Source organism: Cyphomyrmex costatus, unplaced genomic scaffold, assembly GCF_001594065.2.
Source record: "Cyphomyrmex costatus isolate MS0001 unplaced genomic scaffold, Ccosl1.0 scaffold431, whole genome shotgun sequence".
NCBI classification, from domain to species: Eukaryota; Metazoa; Arthropoda; class Insecta; order Hymenoptera; family Formicidae; genus Cyphomyrmex; species Cyphomyrmex costatus.
The window spans coordinates 47,826-74,273 of record NW_017278546.1 but is presented as its reverse complement, the minus strand read 5'-3'; the positions used below and the strand labels follow the sequence as shown (position 1 = coordinate 74,273).

General features: G+C 31.2%; 2 protein-coding genes across 3 annotated transcripts in view; one reads left to right on the top strand and one right to left on the bottom strand.

The window, feature by feature from the left end:
* LOC108777474 (calcium/calmodulin-dependent 3',5'-cyclic nucleotide phosphodiesterase 1A) overlaps positions 1–21,073 on the bottom strand; it is a 91,560-nt gene extending 70,487 nt beyond the window's left edge. For both annotated transcript variants that reach the window (XM_018544384.1, XM_018544385.1), the window contains exon 1: positions 20,918–21,073. In XM_018544384.1, the coding sequence (XP_018399886.1) occupies positions 20,918–20,942 (25 nt within the window). In that variant the 5' untranslated portion in view covers positions 20,943–21,073. The remainder of the gene's footprint in view (positions 1–20,917) is intronic.
* A 3,932-nt stretch (positions 21,074–25,005) lies between these two features.
* Positions 25,006–25,572, top strand: LOC108777465 (histone-lysine N-methyltransferase SETMAR-like). The gene has a single exon (XM_018544375.1). The coding sequence runs from the start codon at positions 25,006–25,008 to the stop codon at positions 25,570–25,572; it is 567 nt and encodes a 188-aa protein (XP_018399877.1).
* Positions 25,573–26,448: the final 876 nt, after the last annotated feature.

The following is a 26,448-nucleotide window of genomic DNA, read 5'->3' as shown; positions in this document are numbered from 1 at the left end:
AATAGAATTACATTAACATATAATTGCATATATTTAGATTAATTATACAGAATATATTAAAGTTGGAAAAAATGTCATAGACAAAAGAATAGTTTAAGTATATACAATAAGTACATATAGAATGCAATACATATATAGATAAATTGTATCGATTAGAGATAGTCAACTAGTCAATTTACTCGATATACCTTGCCTATTAAATTCACCATAAGCCGGATACCAATAAACTTGCTTCTTTCTCATCACTAATATTTTATGTCTCATTTTATTTCATCATCGATTTGCGGTGAAAAAAGATACGGAGTGAAAGTGTAAGAAAGTCGATCGTTTGTAAACAGTATAAATACGTAGTACCGATTATATCAAGTTTTATTTATTTTATATATTATTTGCATGTATGGAATACAAATACCATGGAACAACATTCACATTTCCACATCTTTTCGCCAAGCTAATTTAAAATTTCACTACACACATTTCACGAAACGATCTGGAAAATTTCCCAACGCTCTCACTTCTTTCTGCACTCGAATCTTCTGCATTATTACACATTTTATCTTTTATAATACATTTTAGAGAGAACCAAAAAGCAGGACAAATTTCTGTATGATAACTATATTCACATATCATTATATGTGTTTCTACAAATGTGGGACACGTCCGCATAATTAAATTCTACTATTAAATCTACTATTTCAGCTAGTTTTTTTTTATGTTTCCCCCCTTGACATTCTTTCACTTTTTATTTACAGATTTTTTGTTTTATCATAATAAAATTTCTAATATGATTTTAATTCTTAACCGTTAAAATTTATACATTTGATAATTTTTTTTGATAATTTCTAATATGATTGAAATTAAGCGTAAAACTAAATCGTATAATGTAAACGTAACAATCTTAAATAAAGTGCTTTATTAAACAAACAATCAAACTTTTAAAGCATCAAATTAACTATCGTTTTGAAGAAATTTAATTCGTAGAAGCAAAACTCCGCTTTTAACGGTGCTAATTTAGGTCGAGAGTATAATGACTAGGAGAACAATAAAATTAAAGAGAAGGGATGCGACGCTTTGTCATTGTTGCAACAACTTTCGAGCTTAACAACTTATTGCTTTTACGTCAAGATTATTCGTGCAATTGCATTAAACCAATCCGTGTTATAGCTGTTATTATTTTATAATAATTATTTAATATATATCTTTTAAAGTCGATCAACATCCGGCGTTTCGTGTAACACATTTATTATTAAAATCATATTCTACTTTGTAGACAGTTTCTCTGCACAGTTATTTTCTCGTGATGGAATTTATTCTTCCCTATATTTATATAAATACATGAATACTCGCTAATTATTATTTAAATATGCACATAATAAAAGAGAACGTAGATAAATAATAATATTATATGTATAATTAAAATTAAAAAAATTAAAAAAATGTTTTTGTGATGTTCGCATTATTAGTTTTTGTAAGTTTATTATTGTAATACATTCATAATTGATAAATTTTTTCCTCTTATGTAATAAATGGATGTCTAGTAGTCTTTACGTGTTATTCCAAAAATTATGTTAAATGTAAAAATTACTATGTAAATGATAAAAGAAAATATCTAAAAAAAATTTTTAATTATTTAAATTATTAAAATTCAAGAAAACATTTAACACTATATGTCTCTCTTAATCAACAGAAGAAATATCGGAGCAAATAGAGAATGCCTCGTTCGAAAAGTTACTAAGGAATAAACTACATATACTTGTGATTATTGAAAAACAAGTTTGTATATAACTATATATAAAGATAAAAAAATGATACATTTTGAAAAAAATATCAAGATAGATATATATATTCAAAGAGAGAGTGTAATATAATTTTTTATTATTTTAGATAGACTATTCCGTCGTATCAAACACTTCACTGGATTGCACTATCAGCTTTGCACCATACCGATAACTTCGTTTTCATATACATTTGCACATGCCATAAAGACAAAACACACGAATCCGTGACGTTCTTGTACTTATCACTCGAACGATTCAACAATTAGTCTATTTCTTGTATTAGTTAAATCTAAATTTCATGAAACAAATCAAGCACCTTATCCACGTAGCCACGTAGGGGGCGTAGCCAAAATGAAAAATATTTAGAATATAAGAATTTATTTTCTGATACGCGCGTTTGCGAACGCGACTCCACGTGCCACGGTCTGCGATGCGACTCAAATGCAGCTCGAAAGCTCACCTCGGAAAGTTTGCGCAAGCGTGCGATGGTGCGGCTCGACGAAAGCCAATCCGCGTAAACGTGTATCTCTGTTTGCAAGGGTTACGAAGAGGAAAAGAGAACGAGAGAGCCGAGAGCGAGCGGAATGCAAGCACTCTCGAGGCACTGCCTCGTAAGAAATTCGTTCTCCTATAAGAAATTGGAGTGTATGCACTTTCCGCAAAAAGAGAGAGACGAATGTGAGCAAGGGCCTACGTTGACCTTTTTAAGCAACGCACTAAATCTTCCGACATCGGTAAATGAATTATTCTCTTTCACGTTAATTTGTTGATTTTAGATTCTCATGTACATAACATCAGACGCTTTTCCAAATGCACAGGCGTATTTAAAGCAATTAAACAGGCAAATTTATTGAAAAATCAATAATTTCACTACTTATTGCATAATAAGAAACACAATGCACCAAGTGATTTACATTAGATAAGTGATGATATTACGACATAAGCAAATAATGGGGCAATACGTAAACATAAAAATCATTCATAAATTGAATTGTTTAAAATTTTAATTTTTTTAAACAAATAATATAAATTTTATATTCAGAAAATCGCACACGTACATTTCGAGAGATTCTATTTATCTATGCAGATAAAGCCGGACCTCTAGATTGAAATAGTTCTTGGCTTTATTAGCGCACCGTTCTGTGTGAGACTCGATATTATTATCGAAACTTGAGTTGCGTAAATCTGAAGAATCGCACATCGGATTTGTCTAGAAAATAGCACGTTGCACGATTGCCAGAAATTATCACGCGGTTTATCTTGACTAACCGTCGTTTATTTCAATTCCTTAAATATATCCAGCCATGTCTATGTGTGCAGCCAAAAAACAGCTAATAAGCGCGATAAATGCAAGATAGAACAAATACACTACTTCTAATTCTACATATAAAGTGGCAGTTTGTTCAATGACCATCAGATGCTTCTTTTAGATATAGATAACTCACTCTCTCTCTCATATATATATCATATTCTTCCCACCCGCTGTATACTTACTAGTATCGATCTAACGTTCATGCATTTGGATATAAATACAGTAAGAGCGTGGTAGGCCTATCTCAAAGAAAAATGGCTTATTTAGTCTCTTATTATTTAGCCTTAAATTTATATTGATTGTATTTAGTAGGATTATGGCCAAAATGCAATTACATTAATAAGGAGTCCAGTCACGAGCTGCATCTATAATAGACTGACACCTCCGAGGTATACTTTCCACTACATACATAATCCTTATTTACAATAAAAAGCTATTTTCTTCTTCCTAAACAACACATTATATGGCACGTTATATATATAGGTATGTTTTTTACTTTATGCATAGAACAAAGATAATTGTTTACAAAACTAATTGTAAGAAAATGTAATGCTGTCACTCATTATCATTTATACCGGCAATATCAATAAAATCATGTAACGATAATGGCTTTCTCTCTTTTAGTTCGCTTTTACTTCGTTGGTAATGTTCGTTCATTATTATATCTTATAAAAATGATAATCTTTTGCAAAATTAGCTGTAAGATATATATTTCCGATATAAATATTGTCTTCTATACGGAATCCTATATGGAATATGATTATTAATATTTTAACACAGTTGATGGATACAATATTATTACAACTGTAAGATGCCGAAATGGAAAAAAAGAATGAAATAACTGTTGTTCAATAAACACTGGTCGATATAAAATTGAGCAGTCAGCTAGATAGATAAATAGCGATATCATTGCGGTCGAAGAGGCTGACAGGGTGAACGCGCATTGCGGCCTATAGCAAGCTGGCTGGACAAAATCGTTCGACCTCTATGGTGTAATTTAATTCAAAGGTCGGATGAGCAAAGACAGATATAGATGTATGAAAATGGAGACAGACAAAGTGAAAGTAGACGAGATAGAAGCGTGATAAAAAGGCCGAGCTGGAATGAGGGGTTAAATAAAAGGAGACCGTTAAGTGACTTCGAAGGAAAAAAAGGAAAAGACATCGTAGAGACTCAAGATAGAGAAAGAGCAATGTGAACTGCGAGATAAAAAATGGCCCATAGGCAATGGATAAACGGAGATAAGATTGAGAATGATATCAAACGAGGTCTAAAACGACATCAATGAAGACACGTCAAGAGTAAAGGATAATGTTTGGACTCGTGCTATCATCGAGAAAACGCTCGGCAATGTCGAAGGTCGTGAGGAAATATTTCAACCTTGAAGCCTATCCTTTCCATGAGGAAAACTGAGTGCGAGAAGCGAACAGAATGAATATATATATATAATAAATAATAATCAAATCGCGGGATATTTCAAGACGCGCAACAACGGTTTTATTTAAAAATGATTAGTTATCTAATCAAATCCTCAAAATTTATCTATATTTTTTTATATACAGTATAATAAACTCTTTAATAAAGTTAAAATAGATCAACACGTCGTGCAATTTGTAGTGCTGTAAAATTGTAAACGATGCGTTACGTCGCGTGTATCCCTACAGATATCAATTAAATAATTGAAATAATCATTATTATTTAATGATTCGCGCCTAGTTATAATAATAGTAAGACTAATAATAATGTGATCGCACATATCCACGACATGATTTATGATTATTACATAAGTAGACTAGACATTAACAAATAAATTCGGTTAATAGTAATATTACTTAAATAATAGAATAGAAAATTGCAAGCGACTATAGAAATCATTGTTTAATTTATCTGACATTCTCTTACTTACAATTTATACGGCACCTTTCCTAATTATTTGTTAAGTATTCTTTACATGAATGATTCAAAGATTATGGTGCAAATTTAATTATTAAATTTAAAATTTAAAATATTTTCCAATTTAGAAACGATTAGGCAAGATATGACCGAATGCACTGATTGCACAAAAGGACGTATGCTTCTAACAATAAATTAAAAGCATACATAAAAAAAGTAACTATAATACGAATGCGAAGCCCATAATAGTCTAGCTTGGATCTTTAATTGCTTATATACATATAAATTACCGCGGTACTATCACGAATTAATACAAATTAATAGTTAATCAATTCCCACCAAACTGCGCGCCGAATAATCGTCGGTCTTGAAACGCAACTCTAATAATCTGAAAATACTAAATCTGGAAATAATTATTCTTATTGCGAAAAATATTGTACCTCGGCCGGGAGTCGAATCCGGATACCTTGCTTTACGCGCAAGTGTCCGCAATATAAGAACAATTTATTCGCTGCATTTACATGTTGGAGATGAAAGCGCAAATGTTAACGATGGTGATTTGCAATTTTATTACACGATGCGTATAAAAAAAAAAATACTTATAAAAAATATAACGCGTCGTGCAGTTAATCCGAAAAATTTACGATACTTGAGAAATGTTGGCCCGCGAATAGTACAGCCTGGAAAAATTATTAGCAACCTAAATTTGCAAATACACAGTTTACTATCCCATTTATTGCTGAATCTCGAAGATAAACGCGCACTTTACAGCATAACATATATATATTCTTTAGGGCACTCTGAACATTTTTCTTTCGACATACTCTCGGCTATCTGCCAAATAGAAAGAATGTTCTCTCATCTTTATTCTATCGATATGAATCGCGAGCGCACCGTAATAGTTCTGGCATAAAATACACTTACGTATTCGTATGACCTTAATATCATGGCTACATGATGATGCACGAAATAAAAACAATACTGATAGCTGAATATGTGTATGCTCATAAAATATCGCATTATTAAAGAAGCAAAAGTTGCACGAGCAATTTACATAAGATATTAGATAGTTGCTTCCTATTCAATATATTGGCAAAACCAAAGTATAAATATAGATGATCGATTCTTAAGCAAAGTGTAAATATAATTTCTATATCTGGATTCCACTATTTCCAGTGAAAATAAATCATACATTATCCATTTTGATGATGTGACAATAAACAGATACCTACAACTCAAGAAAACACCCGGTATCTCTATAATCCGGGTCTTACCATGACGAGCGAATGATGACACAGCAAGCGGATTACTTGTGCATAGTGATATACAATTATTACACGTATATCTTCCGTATTGTTTTGTAGTCACATTATCCAAGTTTAATTCCACTCAATTGAGCTTTACCGATTGAAAGCTCGAAGTAAAAGTATAATCTAATTTTTAATATTATGACAAAGAAACTAAGCAATTTCTAGCAAAAACTAATTGCGTAAGCCTACTGATGTTTATTTGGCAATTTTCGCACAAATTCTTACAACTGCCTCTGGCATTCAAACAATTAAACCGTAAAAAATAAATTTTGGATTGTGTCTCAAGGCAAACTTCTTTGAAGTGTTTTTTTTTCAAGTGTTTGAGAGTCAATTCGATATTTGTTTGTTTTGTCATGTTTGTAATCGTAATACGATCGAAAAATTTGAAAGAAGTTTGCCCAAAGCATACAAAGTGCGCAGATTGGATTCAGAGCACTAAAATGTAATAAACGTATTACACGAAATATGTACCTCATGTCATAACACTTATAATATATGTAGGAAGATTGTAATTATCCTATCGTTTGATATATCTCCATGTTTTTATGCTACTTTATTATGCATTCTTACGCATTCAGTGATGTTATACGCCGAATCTACCGCGTGACATCGTGCACATTTGTGATTACACTATAAAGATAACGATATGCATAATACCGTCTGTCTCAGTCAGCCGCTAAGAGCCGTCGGCTGGCGTCGCTGTGATCATAAATTTGTAAAATAGAAAAGTGTCGTTACCACATCGACCTCGAAAGATGCATACATAAATACCAGAGAAAATTGCGAACAACGTGGAATCGAGAGAATCATGGGATACGTTTACGAGTCGTATTTTTATAAAATTCAAGTTGGCATGAAATCGTAATTTATGATCTCTGACTGTAAGAAGAAATGTGAGTAATGTAAGTTGGCTGAATCCGAACAAAACTCTCTCCTTTCCTGTTTCCCTCGTTTTTCCACTCTTCCACCCTCCTCCCACTCTCGCTTTACTTACATTATCTACATTTTATCACGAACATGTATTATATATACTTATACATATAAATATAAGTATGCATATATACTGTGTTTTCATACTTGCTTAAATTTAAGTAAAATAGCCGCCAGAGACATTAGGCGAGTTCAAGACGGCAAAGCGGCTAAGTATATATGTTTGCCGAGCGATCGAATATGATTGGTTGGATCTATAAATAACCAATTATATGTTCATCTGCTTGGCGAGCAGGCTTAGCCGCTTTGTCAACTTGAACGTGTCCATTGAAGTCGAATAATCGAATGTCTGTACTTCAAGTACCAGAATTTGTTGATAAAATAAAAAAAGGCTCGAAAAAAGAGAATATAAATAATGTACAAATATCAGAGCGGCATCGTAAACTTGCAAATATTTAAATCGGAAAACAGAAAATTCAACATAAAATCAATGTCTATTACGTTTTCCCTCCGAACGTCATCAACCACTCGTGCATTATCAATCGAAGTTGCATATTGCTTCACGTATTTTCTTTGGATAAATCTTAGAGCTCTCGCGATAACGTTAATTGCACTCCGACGTTTGTGTGTGTTCAATTTTCTCAATACATATATGAATTTTGGTACACTTTTTCCGATAACTTTTATAAAATAATCTTTTATATATTTTAATTAAATGAGAATATATTATATTAATTATCTAAATATATTATATAAAACTAAATTTCTTCTTCACTTGCTAATTATAATATTTAGCAAGCCTGTAATAAACAACACACACGCACGCACGCATATACAGAGAGAGAGAGAGAGAGGGGGGAGGGAGGGGGGAGGAGAAGGGAGGAAATTATCTCATAATTAGAGAGATTTCTGAAAAGTCAAGGATATAAAGTAATATTATTTGTTTCTAAACAACAATCTAATTCCTTTGAAACAACGAATGTATGAACGATTATAGATAAATTTTTGATAAAATTTCTGAACATGTATAAGTGTGAAGCAACAATTTACGAAACGGTTACGCGTTACAATTAAATCATTCGACGTATACCGTATGTATCATAACTACCTATGATAAGGAGCCAGTATGAATGTATAATGCGTTCTTAATGTACATTTAAATCTGCATTTTAAAAGCGGATCGTAAATGCACATTTGAAGCGCATACTTGCTCCGCATTATATACGTATTTAATGCATGTTATAGCAACATATTCCAAAAAGTGTATCTGTGCTTACTGAGAAGTCCAGTTAAATTCCATCAACTTGTTTAAGCGGTAAGTACAGACCTTTGCATGATGCATAAAGCATCATGTACAAGAGAGAATCAAAACCAAAGTCCTTTCTTACTACCAAATAAAAAGAAAGAATTAAAGTACTAAAGAATTAACGCAACATCTGTTTCACTATGCAAAAATAGGCAAACTTCAAGATAGAATAACTTGGTCAAAAATCATCGTATCGAGATGTTTAAAAAAGCATTCTACAACTTTCTGAAACCTCTACTTTTCAGATCGCTACTTGAAAAAGTGGTCTCACGGAGATTCTATGATGTTACACAAACATAAATGAAGATATATCAGATCTCAAAATTTTTTACGAAATTTGCGGAGTTCCACGGGGCGGACTAAAAATTGTACGCAAATGCGATTTACATTACTCGAAAGATCGAATCTTTACCTTTAATTTACATTTTTTACGAAGCTCCATACGATTTTTTTTTTACCGAGTTATTCAACGTTGAAGCAAAAATGACCCTTTTACTACAACGTTGAATAACTCGATGAAAAAAAATTATACGGAGCTTCGTAAAAAAGTAAATCAAAAGTAAAGATTCGCTCTTTCGAATGATGTAAACCGCATTTGTGCATAATTTTTATTTCGTGCGTTGGAACTTTTCAAATTTTGATACAACCACATCTAAAAGGTTTTATTAAAGTTAATGATTTATCATTGTATAATAATAGAGGTTTCTACACAAGATTAAGAAAAATACAATTTAATAATGTAAAAGCTATTTTGCAGCTGGAATTAAAGGACTCATACTGTATGATTTTTGAATGTTTGAATTCAATATTTCGTTAATTTACGTGGCTCTTTGCCCTTTTCATATTTATATTTTTCAAATTTCGTATCAAACTTAAGTTTGACACACTTTTATTTATGCTGTAACTTCACAAAATATCAGTAAGACCGGTTTTTGAAGTACCAGTCTGAAAAGTAAAGATTTCAAGCTTCAAAATGCTTTTTTAAACATCTCGATTCGACGATTTTTGTGTGTGACAAGTTATTTTATCTTGAAATATGCATGCAGCTACTGAACAAAATTAAAGACACTTAAAATAAGCATTAGTTTATAAGCACGGTTTATTTTTGCATAACTATATTCACGTTAAATGTTTTTAACATTCTAACATATATTGTATCTTAATTTTTATAAATCTCTCTCTCTTTCTCTCTCTCTCTCTCTCTCTCTCTCTCTCTCTCTCTCTCTCTCTCTCTCTCTCTCTCTATTTGATGATTTACAATTAAAAGTTGATATGTTGTAAATTTTTTAAATAAAAATAAATGAAAACATTTTTTAATTTTGGGAATAATTTGTACTAAATAGAATAATGTGTATAAATAGCATTCATATACATTCAAACATATATATATAATTCAAATATAATCTACTTTTTGATTTCGGATAAAGAATGTGGATTAAGACACAAAATTAAACAATTTAAAAGTAACAAAAGTCACAATGCACGTCAATCTTTTGATAAAAATATATATTATGCGGATTTAGAGAGAGAGAGTAATAAAAAGTTATATTATAAACTAATAATCACTTATTATAAGACAATTTGAAATATCTAAAGATGAAGTATTCAAGAGCCGTGTATGTGCGTAACAAATGTAAGGAATAAAGCAAAAATCGTATCATAAATTGTAATTATCGGAGAACAGTAAATATGTGACGAATTTTAATTATTTTATAATACGCGAGCGCGTTAATGAATATTTCGACGGTTAATATTAGACGGTTAGTGAAAGCAACCTTGGGAATTGTTTTGATGTCGAAGGGCGGACGCACAGTCCCCGCTCACCCGGCTCACCGATACACCGAGCGGCGAGCAGTCATTCCATTACCGCTGCTCGGTGTAAGTAGGTAACTGTACCGTTCTAATTAATATTTCTTTCTGAAACGTATTTTTATGACAAATACTATAAAAGATAATACTAAACGTTGTATTTTACATTCGAAAAACATACTTAAAATATTAAATAAGAAATAAGATAGAAAAAGTTTTTTTAAAATGAGAAATGTTAAATAACTGCTTCACACATTTTGCTTTTACATAATTTAAATACATATTAAATACATATACATACATATATATATATATATTTGAAATATATATTTTAAATAAAATTATTTTAAAGACTACCGACTGGTGACTGGTACGACGTATTTAAAATAAAAAACATAAAATAAGATTTAAAAGCTTATTTAAAATAATAAAGATTAATTTTTTACTCTTATTACTGAAAACATCTATTTAAAATAACTTTATTTTTTAATATAAAAAAAAGTAATAAAGAACGTTAATTCTTTAAAGAATTAAAGAATTAAATTTAAAGAATTAAACGTTCTTTATTACATAACTGGCACTTAGCTCTTCAATTCTGTTCTATTTTGTATTATTTTTTTAATAGGACCAAATTGTATATTAGTATAATAATAATTTGACTTTAAATTATTTGAAACACAGTGAAATCCAATTAGTATTTTATCGCAGAATTAATGAGATAATTTCTAGTAGATTAATTTTAACAGCACGAATCGTATTTATTTAATATGATAATGTAATAATATCCTGGTACACCGAAGAACATATTTTACATTTATTTTATAATTTTAAATAATTCGCATTAACTTATGTGTTGACAAAAGACGGTAAAAAATGGTTTTCACTAGTATGATTCTTTTACATAATCATTTACGTGAAGTGTTTGTAACATTCCAATATTATATTTCAATTTTTAATACTCTCTCTCTCTCTCTCTCTCTCTCTCTCTCTCTGTCTGATGGTTTACAATTAAATCGCATCTTTTGTCATATAATCCGTATAAAAACTTGAGCGTAACTATGGAACTATTTGTCGATAATGAAAGGAATATTACTCGTCTTTATTAATTTCTAGCCCATTTCATGGACCCTTATGATATCATAATAAGAGATTCAACCCTTTTATCTGCTCTTAATTTATTTCGTGACAAATTGATGTGTATTTAATATTCATTTTTAACTGATAATTGCATAGTAATATTAATAATAAATATATATTTTATTTTTCAGAATTTCATATATCTTCCCTCTCACGGGTACGACCTTGACGTGGTGAGAGGGCTCAGTACCCCGAGGATGTACACGAGGAAGTAAAACGATTTTCCTAAAGTATCTGAAAAATTTCGGATCTATCTGAATGATACATATCTAGATAAATTTTTAGATACTCGAGTAAAGTCGTTCTCTTCTCGTGTAAAAATCCAACGACGGGGAAGCCAACGTACCCTCGTCGCCGATTTAATTGAAAATATACGAACCGCAGCCGGTTCGTCGCGTTTGTTTCGGGAGTGCCGTTGAAGTTATTATCGGACTAATTGGACTTTTCACAATACCCATTCGATTGAGATCTATTTCGATGATCGATGGAATCTCATCTACAATGTTTCGACAGGAAACGGAACTCTCTTTGAGACGTTGCTGCACGTGTGGCCACCATTGGTGGTCATTGCAACTCTCATGCCGAGTGCCCGAGCACGAGGTGATGTCGGCCGCGTACATGTCACGCACTTCGCACAGGGTGCTGTGTTCGCGCGGTTTCGACTGATAGAGGACACGCTCCGTCTGCCGGCAAACGGTTCGGCCCTTAGCGGTAGAAGCGATCGATTGTCTTTCGGGTTCATCTCTGGGTCGCCCAAAAACGCTCATTTCTCTGCTTTATACCCGTTTGAATCGCTTTAATCTGACTTGGTCAGAACCTAGCTGTTGATCTTATGATCTGCTCGGGACGAGGGGTTGGATCCTATTTCCGATACTGTCTAGATTGTTAGAATCGGCAATCGGTACCAACTTTTCTCTTGTTATCAATTGATATAAATCAAGAGGCGCTCGTCACGTCTACTAGCCTCGTGTTATCGCACGAGGTACAGCACCTTTTGTGTCCACGATGAAATGATAGTTAGGACGTATGGCTGAGTCAATTTTAAACGTGATTTTCCTTAAATCAGAGGTGATGGACTCGATACGATCGATTACGTCTTCTATCGTGTGGGGCTTAACCCTTGTTCGGCAACAACCGTGTGTTTCGCAGTACTCGTCGACGTGTGGTGTTGATTCCACCGATCGAAATGGAAATCCTATCGTGGGTTTTGTAAACGCGAAAAACGCGCGCTATTGTAGTATACTATTCGCGAGTGTTTTACGCGAGTGACCAGTGCGAGAGGATGTCAACCCAATTCTGAGAGGAGGAGGAGGACCGGGAGAGGCATCGGGCACCGGTGGAGCAACCTTGCGGTAAATATTATTTTTTACTTATGTAAAAAATCGATATCTTTGTTCAATTTATTCTTAAATAGTTTTACTTTACAATAAAAATACTATTTAATTAAAAAAAGGATTGCTTTAAAATTTGAAATCTTATAAAAATGTTTCTAAGAGGTCTTTTCATAAAATTTATAATTGTGTTTTAATTTGGATTATGTATTTTTTTGTTACAGAATCATCGTAGCGACGTTGCCGATGTAACTCCGCTGTTGCGCTTCGGGTCGGTGAGTGACAAATTAACATTATTATTGAGGTAATGGATGCGTGGTAATTTTATTATTATATTATTTATACCTTATAGATACACACACATATATATATATATATATATCAATTCTATAATAGTAATGTACAAATTTAATAAACGAGAACGTAACGCCATACATCCATTACCTTAAAATGAATAAGTTTTAATAGATTAGGATAAACTTAATCTTGGATCCCTCTTTATTTCTGAATATAAATGTGTGTATAAATTTATGTGCATACGAAGATACGTTCGAATGCACATACATTTCGAATATATATAAGCGAAATTTTTTAAGAAATTGAGAATACCATGAAGATATAATAGAAGATTATTGATTCGCTCTTGTATTGACCGTTTAATATTTTTTTAGTATTATAATATTAAAACCGAGTACATAAAAATTGATTGGATTTTTATGTTTATTAGTTAAAAATGTACTGCAATTATATAACTTTTTGAAAATATGAACATAAAACGGAACACGTAATTTTAGAGATTAAATAAAACGATAGAAGATTAAAGTAAGTTGATTTTTTTCATTTACAGTTGTTATTTAAATTGACTCATGGTATTCTTACATGATTAAATAGAAAAAAAGAAAATCTTTTAATATAAAGAAAATAGAATAGATGGTTAGATAAGTATAATCAAAAAATAGAAAATCAATGAAATATACAATTAAAAACGAGGGAGGTGGATACACATGAAATTAATACATCGAGAAATAGAAAAAAGAAAATATTTATATAGGGTAAGGTAATATTGGGTAAGGTAAATACTAGTGATTAACAATGATACAGTGATTGACCATTTGCTATGAATTTTTCTTTATTTAAAATCCAAGTCAAATTAACAGTTAATTTCACAACAAACTACTGTTGGAAAAAAGAAAAAACATGGTTTTATTCAAAGTTTTTTGTATTTAAACATATTCTTTGAACCTTACTAAACGTACGCTTTGCGTCAAATTCAAATTTCAAATATTATAATTTCAAGAGTGATTACAGCGATTATATATTAAAGTTCAGGACTTAAGTGGTCAGTCACTGTACACTTTATCCTACCATATTTTATATATTTTAAATAACAAGTGCAATAATGTAGTAAAATAAAAAGAAAATACAGAAAAATGATTAAAGTTGTTACTTATATTAATAAAAACTGTGACGTTTATTATTATATATCTCAGATTACGAAAATTGAAGTGAAGTGTTACAAATGTTTTATTATTTTCGTTCCCATCTATCCCGTTCCAAACAATTATCTAAGATTAAGTTTTGTAAAAGTTAGTGCAAAAAAGCAATTGCATACAAAAAGATATTGTTCTCTAGGTAACTTATCCATTGCCTCATAATTCATATTGTACGTTTTATGAAATAATAAAACGTTTTAATGTTGAACAGTATATTTTATACAAATCATTTTGTTTTTTGATCTAAGACGTTTTATGATTTCTAATTATTATTATCTATCTCACTGCACTAACTTTAGCCTAAACTTTTATAACCTATTCATATGTAGTAACTGGATTTTTTTATACCAGTTAAAATAATAATATGACGTGAGATTCAATTTACATTTTATCGCAAAATAAAATACGAATTTTACTTAATAACTGTATTAAAACTGTGATCAAATTTTCATCACTTGAAATACTAGATTTCGATATAATTATTATATAAAAAAATAATTCTAATAAATTATAATTACTGTAAAAAGGTATTTAAATTGATACTACTGAGGGAAATTTATTATCCCTATCGAATCTTGCGTCATTTTCTGAATTTTTCATCTCCGCATGCTTTCGAGATGAAATTCAGTAACGAATCGGTCGAATCGATGTAAATGGGCCTTAGATTGTATCAAATAGCAGTTGATTGTATAATTCTTTTTATTCATTTTTATATTAAAATTTTAGTTCCGCTTTATAAAGTTTACGTCAAAAACAATTCTAAATTTTATAATGTTCGCGATCGAGTTTTTTTGAATCACAAATCAGTATCTCAGTACAAAGATTTTTTTAATTTACACTTATTTTTAATCGGATATATCACAAATATGTTTTAGTAAATAGATACATTTTTAATTACGCAGAATCGCGAATAAAGAATAGATGTAAAATTTAATCGTATATCAATGGAAATATTATAGTGACCGTCATTGACGGTCTATTTTCGTTTAATATAATTAATTTCATTAATATGTGGTGGCCCTTCGCGACGCGTCCGCGTTTCGCGCATCAAAAATTACTAAAGTGTAAAAATTTTACGCTTATTGCCGGCGACAACAGTTGGCAGACAAAAAGGAGTTCCTCCTTTTTATGTCAACTTCTGGCATATGAAGCCAGAAATTATTGGCCAAGATCAACAAAAGGTGAGTTCAATTTGGTCAGAAGAAAGAAGACGAAGAGGATCTACAAGGTAGGTTGGTGTATAATACCAATCAAAGGTACAAAGATGTAATGTAAGATGTACAGTACAAGATGTAAGACAAATGGTCTTAGCGCCGAGACGCAACCGTGTCTCTTGATATTTGGGAGGGTAATCGCTTTCGGGAGGGCAAATTATGGAAATGTAAGAACTTGCAATCTAAATTACGAGTTTTTAAATTTCGAAAATTTTCTTATTCGTTTAGTATCGCGTTTAGGTTATCCCGCCTATTTATTAGTGAATAGGTACAAAAAAATACGGGTAGCTAGGTCAATAGGTATGGATAGGTAAAGTACAAGTCTTTGTCTAATTTATAAACGATATAGTTTCGTTTCACACACAATGCGCAAGATATATAATTTTATTCTTGTCATTTACCGAATATACTAAAGAAAGATGAAATAATACATCATGCGCATTATACGTGAAACAAAACTACTCGTAAGTATCGTACAATACTTGATAATTGGAAAGAAGGATAATATTGAATAAAACTTTAAATTTTATTCACTTTTATCAGCATTCTGTTCCAATTAGCAAATATCGAAAAAAATGATCTAAATTAATTTTACATTTTATTGTATTTTTTAGGTGTATATATCGAAATAAAATTTCTTTGTAAAATAGGTGTAACTCATGTAACGCGGTAATGTTGTAATTGTGATTTGTATTGTAAACAAATGTTTATATTATTGGATATGCAATGTAAAATTTATGTGAACTTTGTCCAGATAAATGCCATCAAATTTACTTTTGTAATTTTTTGTATAATTATTACTAATAAGTTATATGTTTATTAGATTATTAAGGTAATATGTATCGGATTTAAATATCCTGTATTTAATAGCATTTATCTTGACTTAGTAAACCAATTTGTTACTTCACTGATGTAAATTACACGAAATCGACGAAACATATGATAATTTTTCTTTGCAAAGGTTTTACGAATTTGACGTAGAAACGGAATACGTAAAATTCGCTTCCTATACTATGAAGATTTTTCTTCTTTATATCGGATTAAACCAGCACATCACAAGAACATAAATCTATTAAATTTCATTAGATTATGCTTAATAAATTTTATAATAATAAGTCAACAATTAAAAATAAATACGATTCAATTATTGTGAATATTTCATCCTATTTTTCATTATTTCAAGAACCATCGTTTTATTAAAATTTTGTGTTATCATACGTATTTTCGACGTTTTCGTGTCCCGCATTATTAACACTTTTTAATTATACTTTTAGTATCATTTTTAATGTATTTTAAACAGTACTTATAATTGTATATATTATTGTATGTATTGTAAAAATAATTATTACTATTGTATATTATTATTACTATTATTGTAATATAAATATAATTATTGTATTACATTGAATAAAGAATTATGTAGTTAAAGATTGTATTAAAAAATTGTATTCCAAATATATGTATATAAAATAAAATAATTAAAAATAAAAATAGAAATAAAAAAATAAAACAGCATAAATACTTACCCGCAAAAACAGGCTGTTACATTTACAATGGCCCGTTGTTTGCGAATGAGTATATTAATATAAAGAAAAGAGGACCGCTGATAAAATCGGCGGGGGTGGTGGAGGGCCTCTAGCTCGTTTTTGCTAAAAATTACATCTTAAATTATCATCTTAGTATTATTAGCGAATATAATATAATTTATTTATTTATATTTAATAATTATATTTAATAATTAAATTATATTCGCTAATAATAACCAGCGGTTGACTCATATTACCTGTCACGTATTGTTATAATTCACATGTTAAATTTGTTATAAGTTAATGAGTCGTTTTCCAAAACTTGAAAATTTTGTTGTGATAGTTTTTGTTCTTTTTTAAATTAACAATATATATAATTGGAAAAGTTTAAAGTGTATTCAAAGTCTTTATAATTATAGCTAATTATAGAAACTTTAAATACACTTACATATTAGTAATTATATTTGGTAAAAACGAGCTGTAAATCTGCATTAAAAAAAACATAACTTCGAAGTTATGTCTCATTAAAGTCTCATTATTATAGGTGCATTCAATTATTCACTACGAGTACAGAAAATCTACAATAACATAAATTTTCAGTACTCGCACATAGTGTGTGTGCGTGCGTGAGTGTGCGTTGCATGTAGTCCCAACAGTGGATAATTTACCGACCTAAGCTTCTGGCGTCAGATTTTGTAAAGAAAATCTCAATGGAATGCTGGCGCCCACTAGGTAACCGCTATTAACCACTATGGGTAACCTTAACATTATTGATTTTTTATATACTGTAGAAGATATAATTTGACAGGATTGGGTAATAACTAGTTAAAACGTTAAAAGTTGAAAAAAGTTAACAACTTTTAACTTAACTCAGTTAGTTAATTTTAAATGCAATTAATTTTTAAATTAATTTAGTTACTTTTAAACTTTAATTTATTAAATTTTTTTATTTTTTCTGGTAAAAATTTCTTATGATATTCTTTTTAAAGCATTTTAAGTAAGTATCTCTTTTCTTAATGTGTTTTGAAATTATTATTAATTTAATAATAATTAATAATTTATTATTAATTTTTACATGTGATATTGCAACATTATCAGTATTTTGTATTTTATGATAGTTATATCATATAACTTATATGTGAATAAAAAAATTAAATTTACGTAATAATCTATATTTAAAGTAATTTTATTTTTAAAAAATTACATTCTGATATAAAAAATAATTTTTCAAAATTAACTTTTTTTTAACTGAAGTTAAAAAATTCAATCTTAGCGCGCTTTAGTTAAGTTAATTTTTTATTCCTTCAATTTTTAACTTAATTTTATTAATTTTATAAGCCATTAACTTCAACTTTATTTAGTTTAAAAAAATATAAACTTTACCCAACCTTGTAATTTGAAGCATAATAAACATACGATTCAAATATATAACACAATATTAATGATGGAAAGATTATACTTATTTTATACTTCTTTTAGACTATATAGCGATACAATATGTAATAAAATTAATAAAAAATTGAAATTAATTCTGGAATTTTTTGCGTTTATAGTATTATACAATTATACAATTATTTTTAGTTCATAGTATATTTATATTCAAACAGTTTAAAGTTATAATAATGAGGAAAGTCATGAATCTAATAATAAATATAATTAATATTTTTGTAGAGTTTCTTTAGTGTTATTATTTTATAATTTGTGTACTTCTCTAAATATTTTATAAAAATATTGATAAATTAATACAAAATATTAAAAAATTTTTTTATATAAGTATTTTTCATATAAGAATATATTCGTAAATTTTATCTATAGGTACCTACTAAAATTTTCACATATATGTATTTAAGGCCAACAATTATTACAAATGTCATATCAAAATTCATTATTAATTAACGTATTCATTACTATAGAGAGTAAAATATATACGAATATTATGCATTTATAGAACAGGCTGATTATCATTTATATGATGATTGCGTTAGTGATTTACTAAGCATTTGAATAATTCATAATTATATTTGGTAACAAATGCAAGCTCTTTTGCATTATGGTGTATATAAGTCAATTACAAGTTACAATAAAATTTTAAGGTTTCGCTATTCACAAAACTAAATATGACGGTGCTCTTTCAACATAATCATCATCATAAAATATAATTAAACATTTGGACACATTTCAATTTGTAACTACCTGACTTTTGTGCGGAATGCATATAAACGCCGCAGCAAAAACTATGTTGTTGCTGTTATCGCGTGTCGTGTAATAATTCTTTAATACTTTCTCGCGCGGATTTTGCGAAACGCAGGCGGCAACAAGCGGTTTCGCGATCACGTTCGCGGCGCGAAATCTTTAGGCGTGTTTCCCCGATGCAATGGATTGCGGATACGAGCGGCTATTGACGACGCGACGGAGACGGAGAACCCTCCACCGTTCTGTTCATTATCGAAAGCCGAAGGAATGGTACGGAGAGGCTGAGAGCTGACTGCCGAGAACGCTCGATGGAGACGGAGAACACTCCACCCCCTTTTCCTCGTCGAATTGCCGGTGAGGATCAGGATCTGGAGTACGAAATTTGAACGGTGCTCGAAGCTGGACAGAATCGAGAGGTGGTGGCAATAATCGAGTATTTTTGTACTGATTGTTGCTCCCGCTCGTATTATTCCGTCCCGGTTCGGTCGCGCTCGTCAATCAACCCTGGCGGGGGAAGTATCGATCGGCGATTTTCGATTACGCTTGGTGCTACTGTTATCAGAGACTTTTCACTGGTTGTAAAAAGACACACGAGTGCACCGCGCTCTCATCGCTGCATTGGAATACCAACCGGTATCCAGCCGATTTACTGGTCGGAACGATGTACCACGGGATGCATCTCATTACAAATTTTTGAAAATAATTCTAGTTACCGTTAAATTAAAATTTAATAATAGAATATCTTTTTCAAATTTCGTTTAAAGTGCTCAGAACTATTCAATCTCGAATTTCGATAAAAAGTTAGCACCTCACTTTTAAAAAATTATTAAAAAATTGTTATTAAGCGAATCTTGCGTTAAAAAGTACAAAGAACTCTTCATCTCGTTAAAAGAAAGCAAGAACTCTAATCAAACTATTGTATAATATTAAATATTTAACGAGATGAAGAGTTCTTTGTACTTTTTAACGCAAGATTCCCTTAATAACAATTTTTTAAATAATTTTTTAAAAGTGAGATGCTAACTTTTTATCGAAAGTCGAGATCGAATAGTTCTGTGCACTTTAAACGAAATTTGAAAAATCAATTGCAAAAGCACATATCACCTTATGTAGCCATCCAATCGTTTTGAGCCCTGATACTTTTCGACAGAATTAACCGAGAACTATCCAGAACTCTAATCAAAACTACTCAGTATTCTCAAAAAAGTTCCAAGATACACTACATGGGAAGTCATCAAAAATTTTTCGATTTTTCAAATTTCGTTTAAAGTATATATCTTATTAATTTGATGATAAGTTTATATATTTTCAATTTCTGAAGAAGACATAAAAAGAAACGTTTAAAGATTGAGAATAAATAGATAATACTGTATAAACGCGATATTATTATTAATAAAAAGATAATTTTCTCGTTTATTAAGCCATCACTGCAGGAATATAATGACCAGAAGAATCAGTCAAAACAGAATATTTTCTTCAACAAAGAAATATTTATCTTGAATTTAAATTTCAGAGAACGGAAGGAGCACGAGACAGAAAGAGAAAGAAAGAGAAAAAGAGAGAGGGAGAGAGAAAGAAGAAGATGGAGAAGAAAAGAAAGACTTATCTTTATAACATGGGATGGCTCGTGAGAGATCATCGATAGTGTTCGGAAATAAGAACAGCATCTAAAATAGCTCCCTTACCTTGTACATGCCTGTCCTTATCCATTTCCTTTGTAAAACGAGCGGTAAAGCGCACTACTGTCTCTTCGAATCACTGCATCACGAAACTTTCCAACTTTGATCAATCTTGAGCCGTAGCACTTGTATCGCTTTTGACAACTTTTCGAAAAGTGTGCGCATCTGTCGCAAATGAACTAATCACCGATGATAGATTTGCTGGTAAAGGGATTCAATATTAATGCAATAAGAAAATTTTACTCTAAACAAATCGTTCATTCTTTTTCGAATCACTCAAATCCGAAATTAATGGAACCATTGGCAACAACAAGAAAATTCTAAACTGATGTGTGATGAGAGTACTTTTAATTTACTCATATTATATGTCCATCTCCATTCGATAGATTACACAATGTGAATTACGAAGAATTCAAAATCGCGATAAATCGATGAAAGCCAAAGAATTCGTCACGTTATTATGTATAACGTAATGTATGCAGTAATCATTACTTCAAATTACACGTACAAATTTGACATTTATGCGTAATAATGTATGCACTTACACATATTCATTCTTTATGTATAATATAGTTATTTTCTTTTTAATTACACGTACAGATCTAAATTTAAAATAAAACTTCTAATATTTGCCTTCATTTTCGAGATCATATAAAATCAAGTCAAATATTAATCGAACACTAAAGATAATATCCTATACATATATTTTACATACACTTTTCTGATATTATGAAATAATTATTTAATGGAATTTAATTAATTATTTAAAAAAAAAAACTGAGTTTAAGAAATTGAAATGTTTTAAATAACTTTCACAGGAGTACGACTTAAAATCAATTGTCAGATAGTCAAGTGACAACAAATCATATCGTGTTCTATGGCTGCGGAAATTGCATTTGCAAGTAGACGTTACTAATTTACATCGCGTCTCGATAAAAAAGAAAGAAAAATATGTACATATATTATTATGTGAAAAAGTTAGTTGACCGATGTCTTCGAGCGCCTATTGAAACGGTTGCGAAACAGTTTCGAATCATTAACATAAAAATATAAAGTACTGTAAGCTGAATCAAATTAGAGTGTAAGAGAAAATCGTCTTCACGTGGTGAAAAAAATTGAAGGATACTTGGGATTGGAATCGTATATTTAATGCCTTTAGATTGCTAGAGAAGTTACGTAATTTGATCGAAAAAAAGATATGATTTTTACAGCAAAAATAATGAAAGAAATATTATATACAATAATTTATGTGAATTAGATGTTAGAATTTAGTTAGTTAAGTAACTATAAAAGATAGATAGACGGCTAAAAAAATTTGTAAACCAAATCTTTTTTATTGTAACATATAAGTTGAAGTAAATAAATTATTCTACACTATTTTTACAACCTGTAGCATTAAACTTTTTTGTTTATTATAAATAAAAATTATCTATTCTTTAAAAAAATATTCTTTTTTATTTGTAAATAAATTTCTGTGAGTTTTAATTGGAATCCATGGAAAGTCGAATTAATACAAATCAACTGATAAACAGTATAAAAAGGAAATTGATTAATCTAAGATAAAATTGAAGTTTTCATTCAAAAACTTAAATCACTTATCAAATAAAATATACTCATACGGGAATATTGTAAAAAATATACAGATATTCTTTAATTAACAATTATTTTATAAATGTTTAGATTAAACACTATTAGAGAAAAAATCTTTCTGAAAATTTTAATTATCAAAGTTAAAAAATGCAAAAAGAAAAAAGATGAATTAATGTCAATCATAAATATAATTATATGTATTATGTAATAAATTTATCAGAAATAAAGTCATATCGTTTCGCCAAGATATAATTTGTTCGGAAATAAAATCTCTCTCTCTCTCTCTCTCTCTCAATTTTTTCGCTCAATTTTTGAAGCTATTTTGTATTATAACTGCCATTCTCTACATTACGATACGAAAAGGAAAAACGTGACCAATGTCGAAAAACAAATCGCAACAGATGTGAGAAAATGACGAAAGGATTAAACCGACAATTCACGAGGATTAAATTGATAATTCACACATATACATGAGGGAGGCTTAAATGAAAGGCCATTCGTAACTGATGTTTTATAATCCTTTGGCTTTTACTAAGGGGATTTCGAATTGAGAGTAATGGATAGAAGAACGGGCAAATAAAGCGAAGAAGAGCATATTACAAAATAGTAACAAGAACGGTTCTCTTATTCTCTATCTTTTTCACTGACATAACAAAGAGCTTACGAATGTATGATACATATACACTAGACGATGAAGAATGGCGGATAAAGAGGAGTAGTGGGGAGAGAAAAAGCGTAAGAGAGAAGCGCGAGTTCACTCTGCACGCGGTTACAGCTACGTGAGAAAATAATAGAGGCTGCGAGAGAGAGAGAGAGAGAGAGGGAGAGAGAGGGAGAGGGAGAGCGGCGCAAGAGTGACAACAAGACAAGAGACAAAGGCATTGAAGGCGTGCGAACGTCCGTTCGCTCTGAATTCGGATCTTTGGGAAACGCGCGTGGTAATGTAATAACGTGTCCTGAGGAGGATAGTACGGCTAGACTACCACCCGACTACGACGAGGCGTCATAGGATAGATAAAGTAGATGCACTTCGACTGAATGTCGTTGGACTACTGACGATCCTGAGAGAACTGTTGGCTGGGACGCGGTAAACGCGGTGCGGCGCGGCGGCGGTGCGGCTGACGCCGACGCCGACGCCGACGTCGATGACGACGACGACGACAACGATCTCGCGAAAATCTGATATGCGTGCGCACGAATGGCGAATCTCTCCATTCCTGCGATGGATCTTTAGAGGAAGGTTCATGACTGGTCCATCCGGCCATGTGAAGTGGAGATCTTCGCGAAAAAAAAAAAAAAGAGATAGGTACTTCTGGAGCATAGAAAAAGTGAACGGTACGAACGACGATAAATTTCTCTCTTTACAACTACGTCCAAAGAACATAAGAGAAGTTCAGCAAAAAGAGGACTTACTCAATGATATTGATCATATGAAAAATACAGCAGAACCAAATTCAAACTATTGGATAAATGGAATAACGTGATATAATTCGCTAGTCATAAAATTTATATAGTATATTTACAACCACTACAAATTATCCCAATTAATAAAAAACAATTATAAAACCATTAATAAATATATTTAAGAGAGGATCTTAAAGTCGTCTATATTACCAACTAAGCCTAAATAAAAATATCATTTTTATATAACAATATTGCTTTTTCTTATTTTATATAGATCCAAAAATCCTTTTCCAAAATTGAAGTACGTGGGCGACTTGAAAAGTTTTCTTAAGTCATACAGAGATAGCGCGCGTATCGCAAAAAAGACATAATAGCCAAAGAGTACATCTTTTATGGTTGCTGTCAAATTTTCAGACAATTTCGTCCATTAATCATTTAGTTACGAGCAGTCAGACAAAGCATGTCAAATATTTTTTCAACAATAGATGAAAAGGAGTTTCGTGCAGTGATAAAACACTATTTTTTTTTGAAAGGGAAAACAGCTACGCAGATTCAAGCAGAGTTGCAGGAGATTCATGGCACGTACTCCTTCATTATCCAACTATCAGTTTTTGGGTAAACGAATTTAAACGCGGTCGTACCAACACCGATGACGAACCACGTAGTGAACGCCTGAAAACTGCTACCAACGAAGAAATGGTCAATAAAGTGCTCGATATTGAGTGATCGCCGTTTCAAGTTGCGTGAGATAGTAGAGATGGTATAGGCATCTCAAAAGAACGGATATTTCATATCCTGCATGAAATATTGGGCACGAGAAAGTTGACGTCGCGATGGGTGCTGCGTTTGCTCATCGTAGAGAATAAACGCATGCGTATGACCATCTCTAAGGCCGGAATGCAGACTACGCATTGAAGATTGAAGATTGAAAGATTGAAGTTTGGCTAATCAAAATAATAGGAGTTAAAATTTCTTTATCCTCATTGTGGTCAAATTTCAATTTTCAATCTTCAATCTCAATTTTCAACGTGTAGTCTGATTCCGGCCTAAGGAGCGTTTGGATCTGTTTAAGCGCAGTCCACGAGAATTTTTTCGTCGATATGTGGACCGTAGACGAAAAATGGATTCTCCATTACACACCCGAAACAAAACAACGATCAAAGCAATGGACTTCGTCTGGTGAACCGACCCTGAAGAAAGCCAAGTCAGTTCCATCGGCTGGGAAGGTCATGACCACCATTTTTTGGGATTCTAAAGGCATCATCCACATCGACTACTTAGAAAAGGGAAAAATAATTACGGGAAAATACTACGGCGACTTGCTGGGCCGTTTCGACAAAGAATTGGAAAGGAAAAACGCCCTCATTTGGCCAAGAAAAAAGTGTCGTTCCATCACGACAGCGCACCGTCCCATTCATCCGCAATTGCCCACTGCAAAATTGATCGAATTACGATACGAATTGCTATCTCATCCACTATACTCTCCAGATTTGGCCCCGTGCGACTTTTTGTTCCTAAACCCGAAGATTTGGCTTGGAGGAAAGAAATTCGCGTCGAATGAAGTTATCGCCGCCACGAATGTCTATTTTGCAGAGTTTCAGCCATCGTACTTTTTGGACGGCTTGAAAAAATGGGAGCACCGCTGGACTAAATGTATATCGAAATAAAAGGAAATTATATTGAAAAATAGAATTGGAACCTTTTCCGAAAAAATGTTTTCTTTCTGACTTAAAAAAACTTTTCAAGTTGCCCACGATATACTCATTAATATGTGTCTGTGAGGTGGAGTTTGTCAAAAAGAACAAAATATTTCGAAATTGAGATCTTTACCATTTCTTAGTTCAACATGACCCTTTAAAGCCGTGACATTTGCTTCATATATAATAAAAGATATACGATCTGTATATCTTTTCTTACGAAATAACAGTTTGCACGAAGAAAAAACATGGAGTTAAATTGAATTTAAATGTCTAATTAAAATATTATTGTTATGTTATATGAAAATTGATGTATATGTGCGTGAGATATTGATATGTTAATAACACGTAAATCGTCTGTGTATAAATTCTATTTACAATATGACTAATCGTCTTTAGGATCCTCTTAAATTGGCGTCAATGTCTCTTGTTATCTTTGCATCCTCCCTATACTATCTCGCTTTCCATCCCGTAGCTAATTGTGTAATTTAACTAACAATAAGAGTCCAAATTTGCTCACAGTATCAAAAAAAAAAACAACACGTGGAACAAAATCCAGCTTAAAATAACAAAAGTGAAGGAAACGATGTATCTATGATACAAAAATAACAAATCATATAATAAACTATCGAAGACCACTGAGCCGCGAGAGAGAGGAGAGTATTTTAGATCAAGAGAAGAAAGCACGAAGGAAAATATTTCAGATTAAAATAATATTGAAAGGAAATTATTAACTTAATTTTTGAAAAAACAGATAGTTAGCATAGCAAGTTCAAAGTTTCCGCGATATTTCTCGTAGTCTTATCCATTTCACAATGTTTCCATTATATTAAATATACAATGAAC

What these genes read in the sequence shown, in the direction of transcription:
- LOC108777465 (XM_018544375.1), top strand. Translation starts at nt 25,006, where the DNA reads ATGTGGACCGTAGACGAAAAATGGATTCTCCATTACACACCCGAAACA.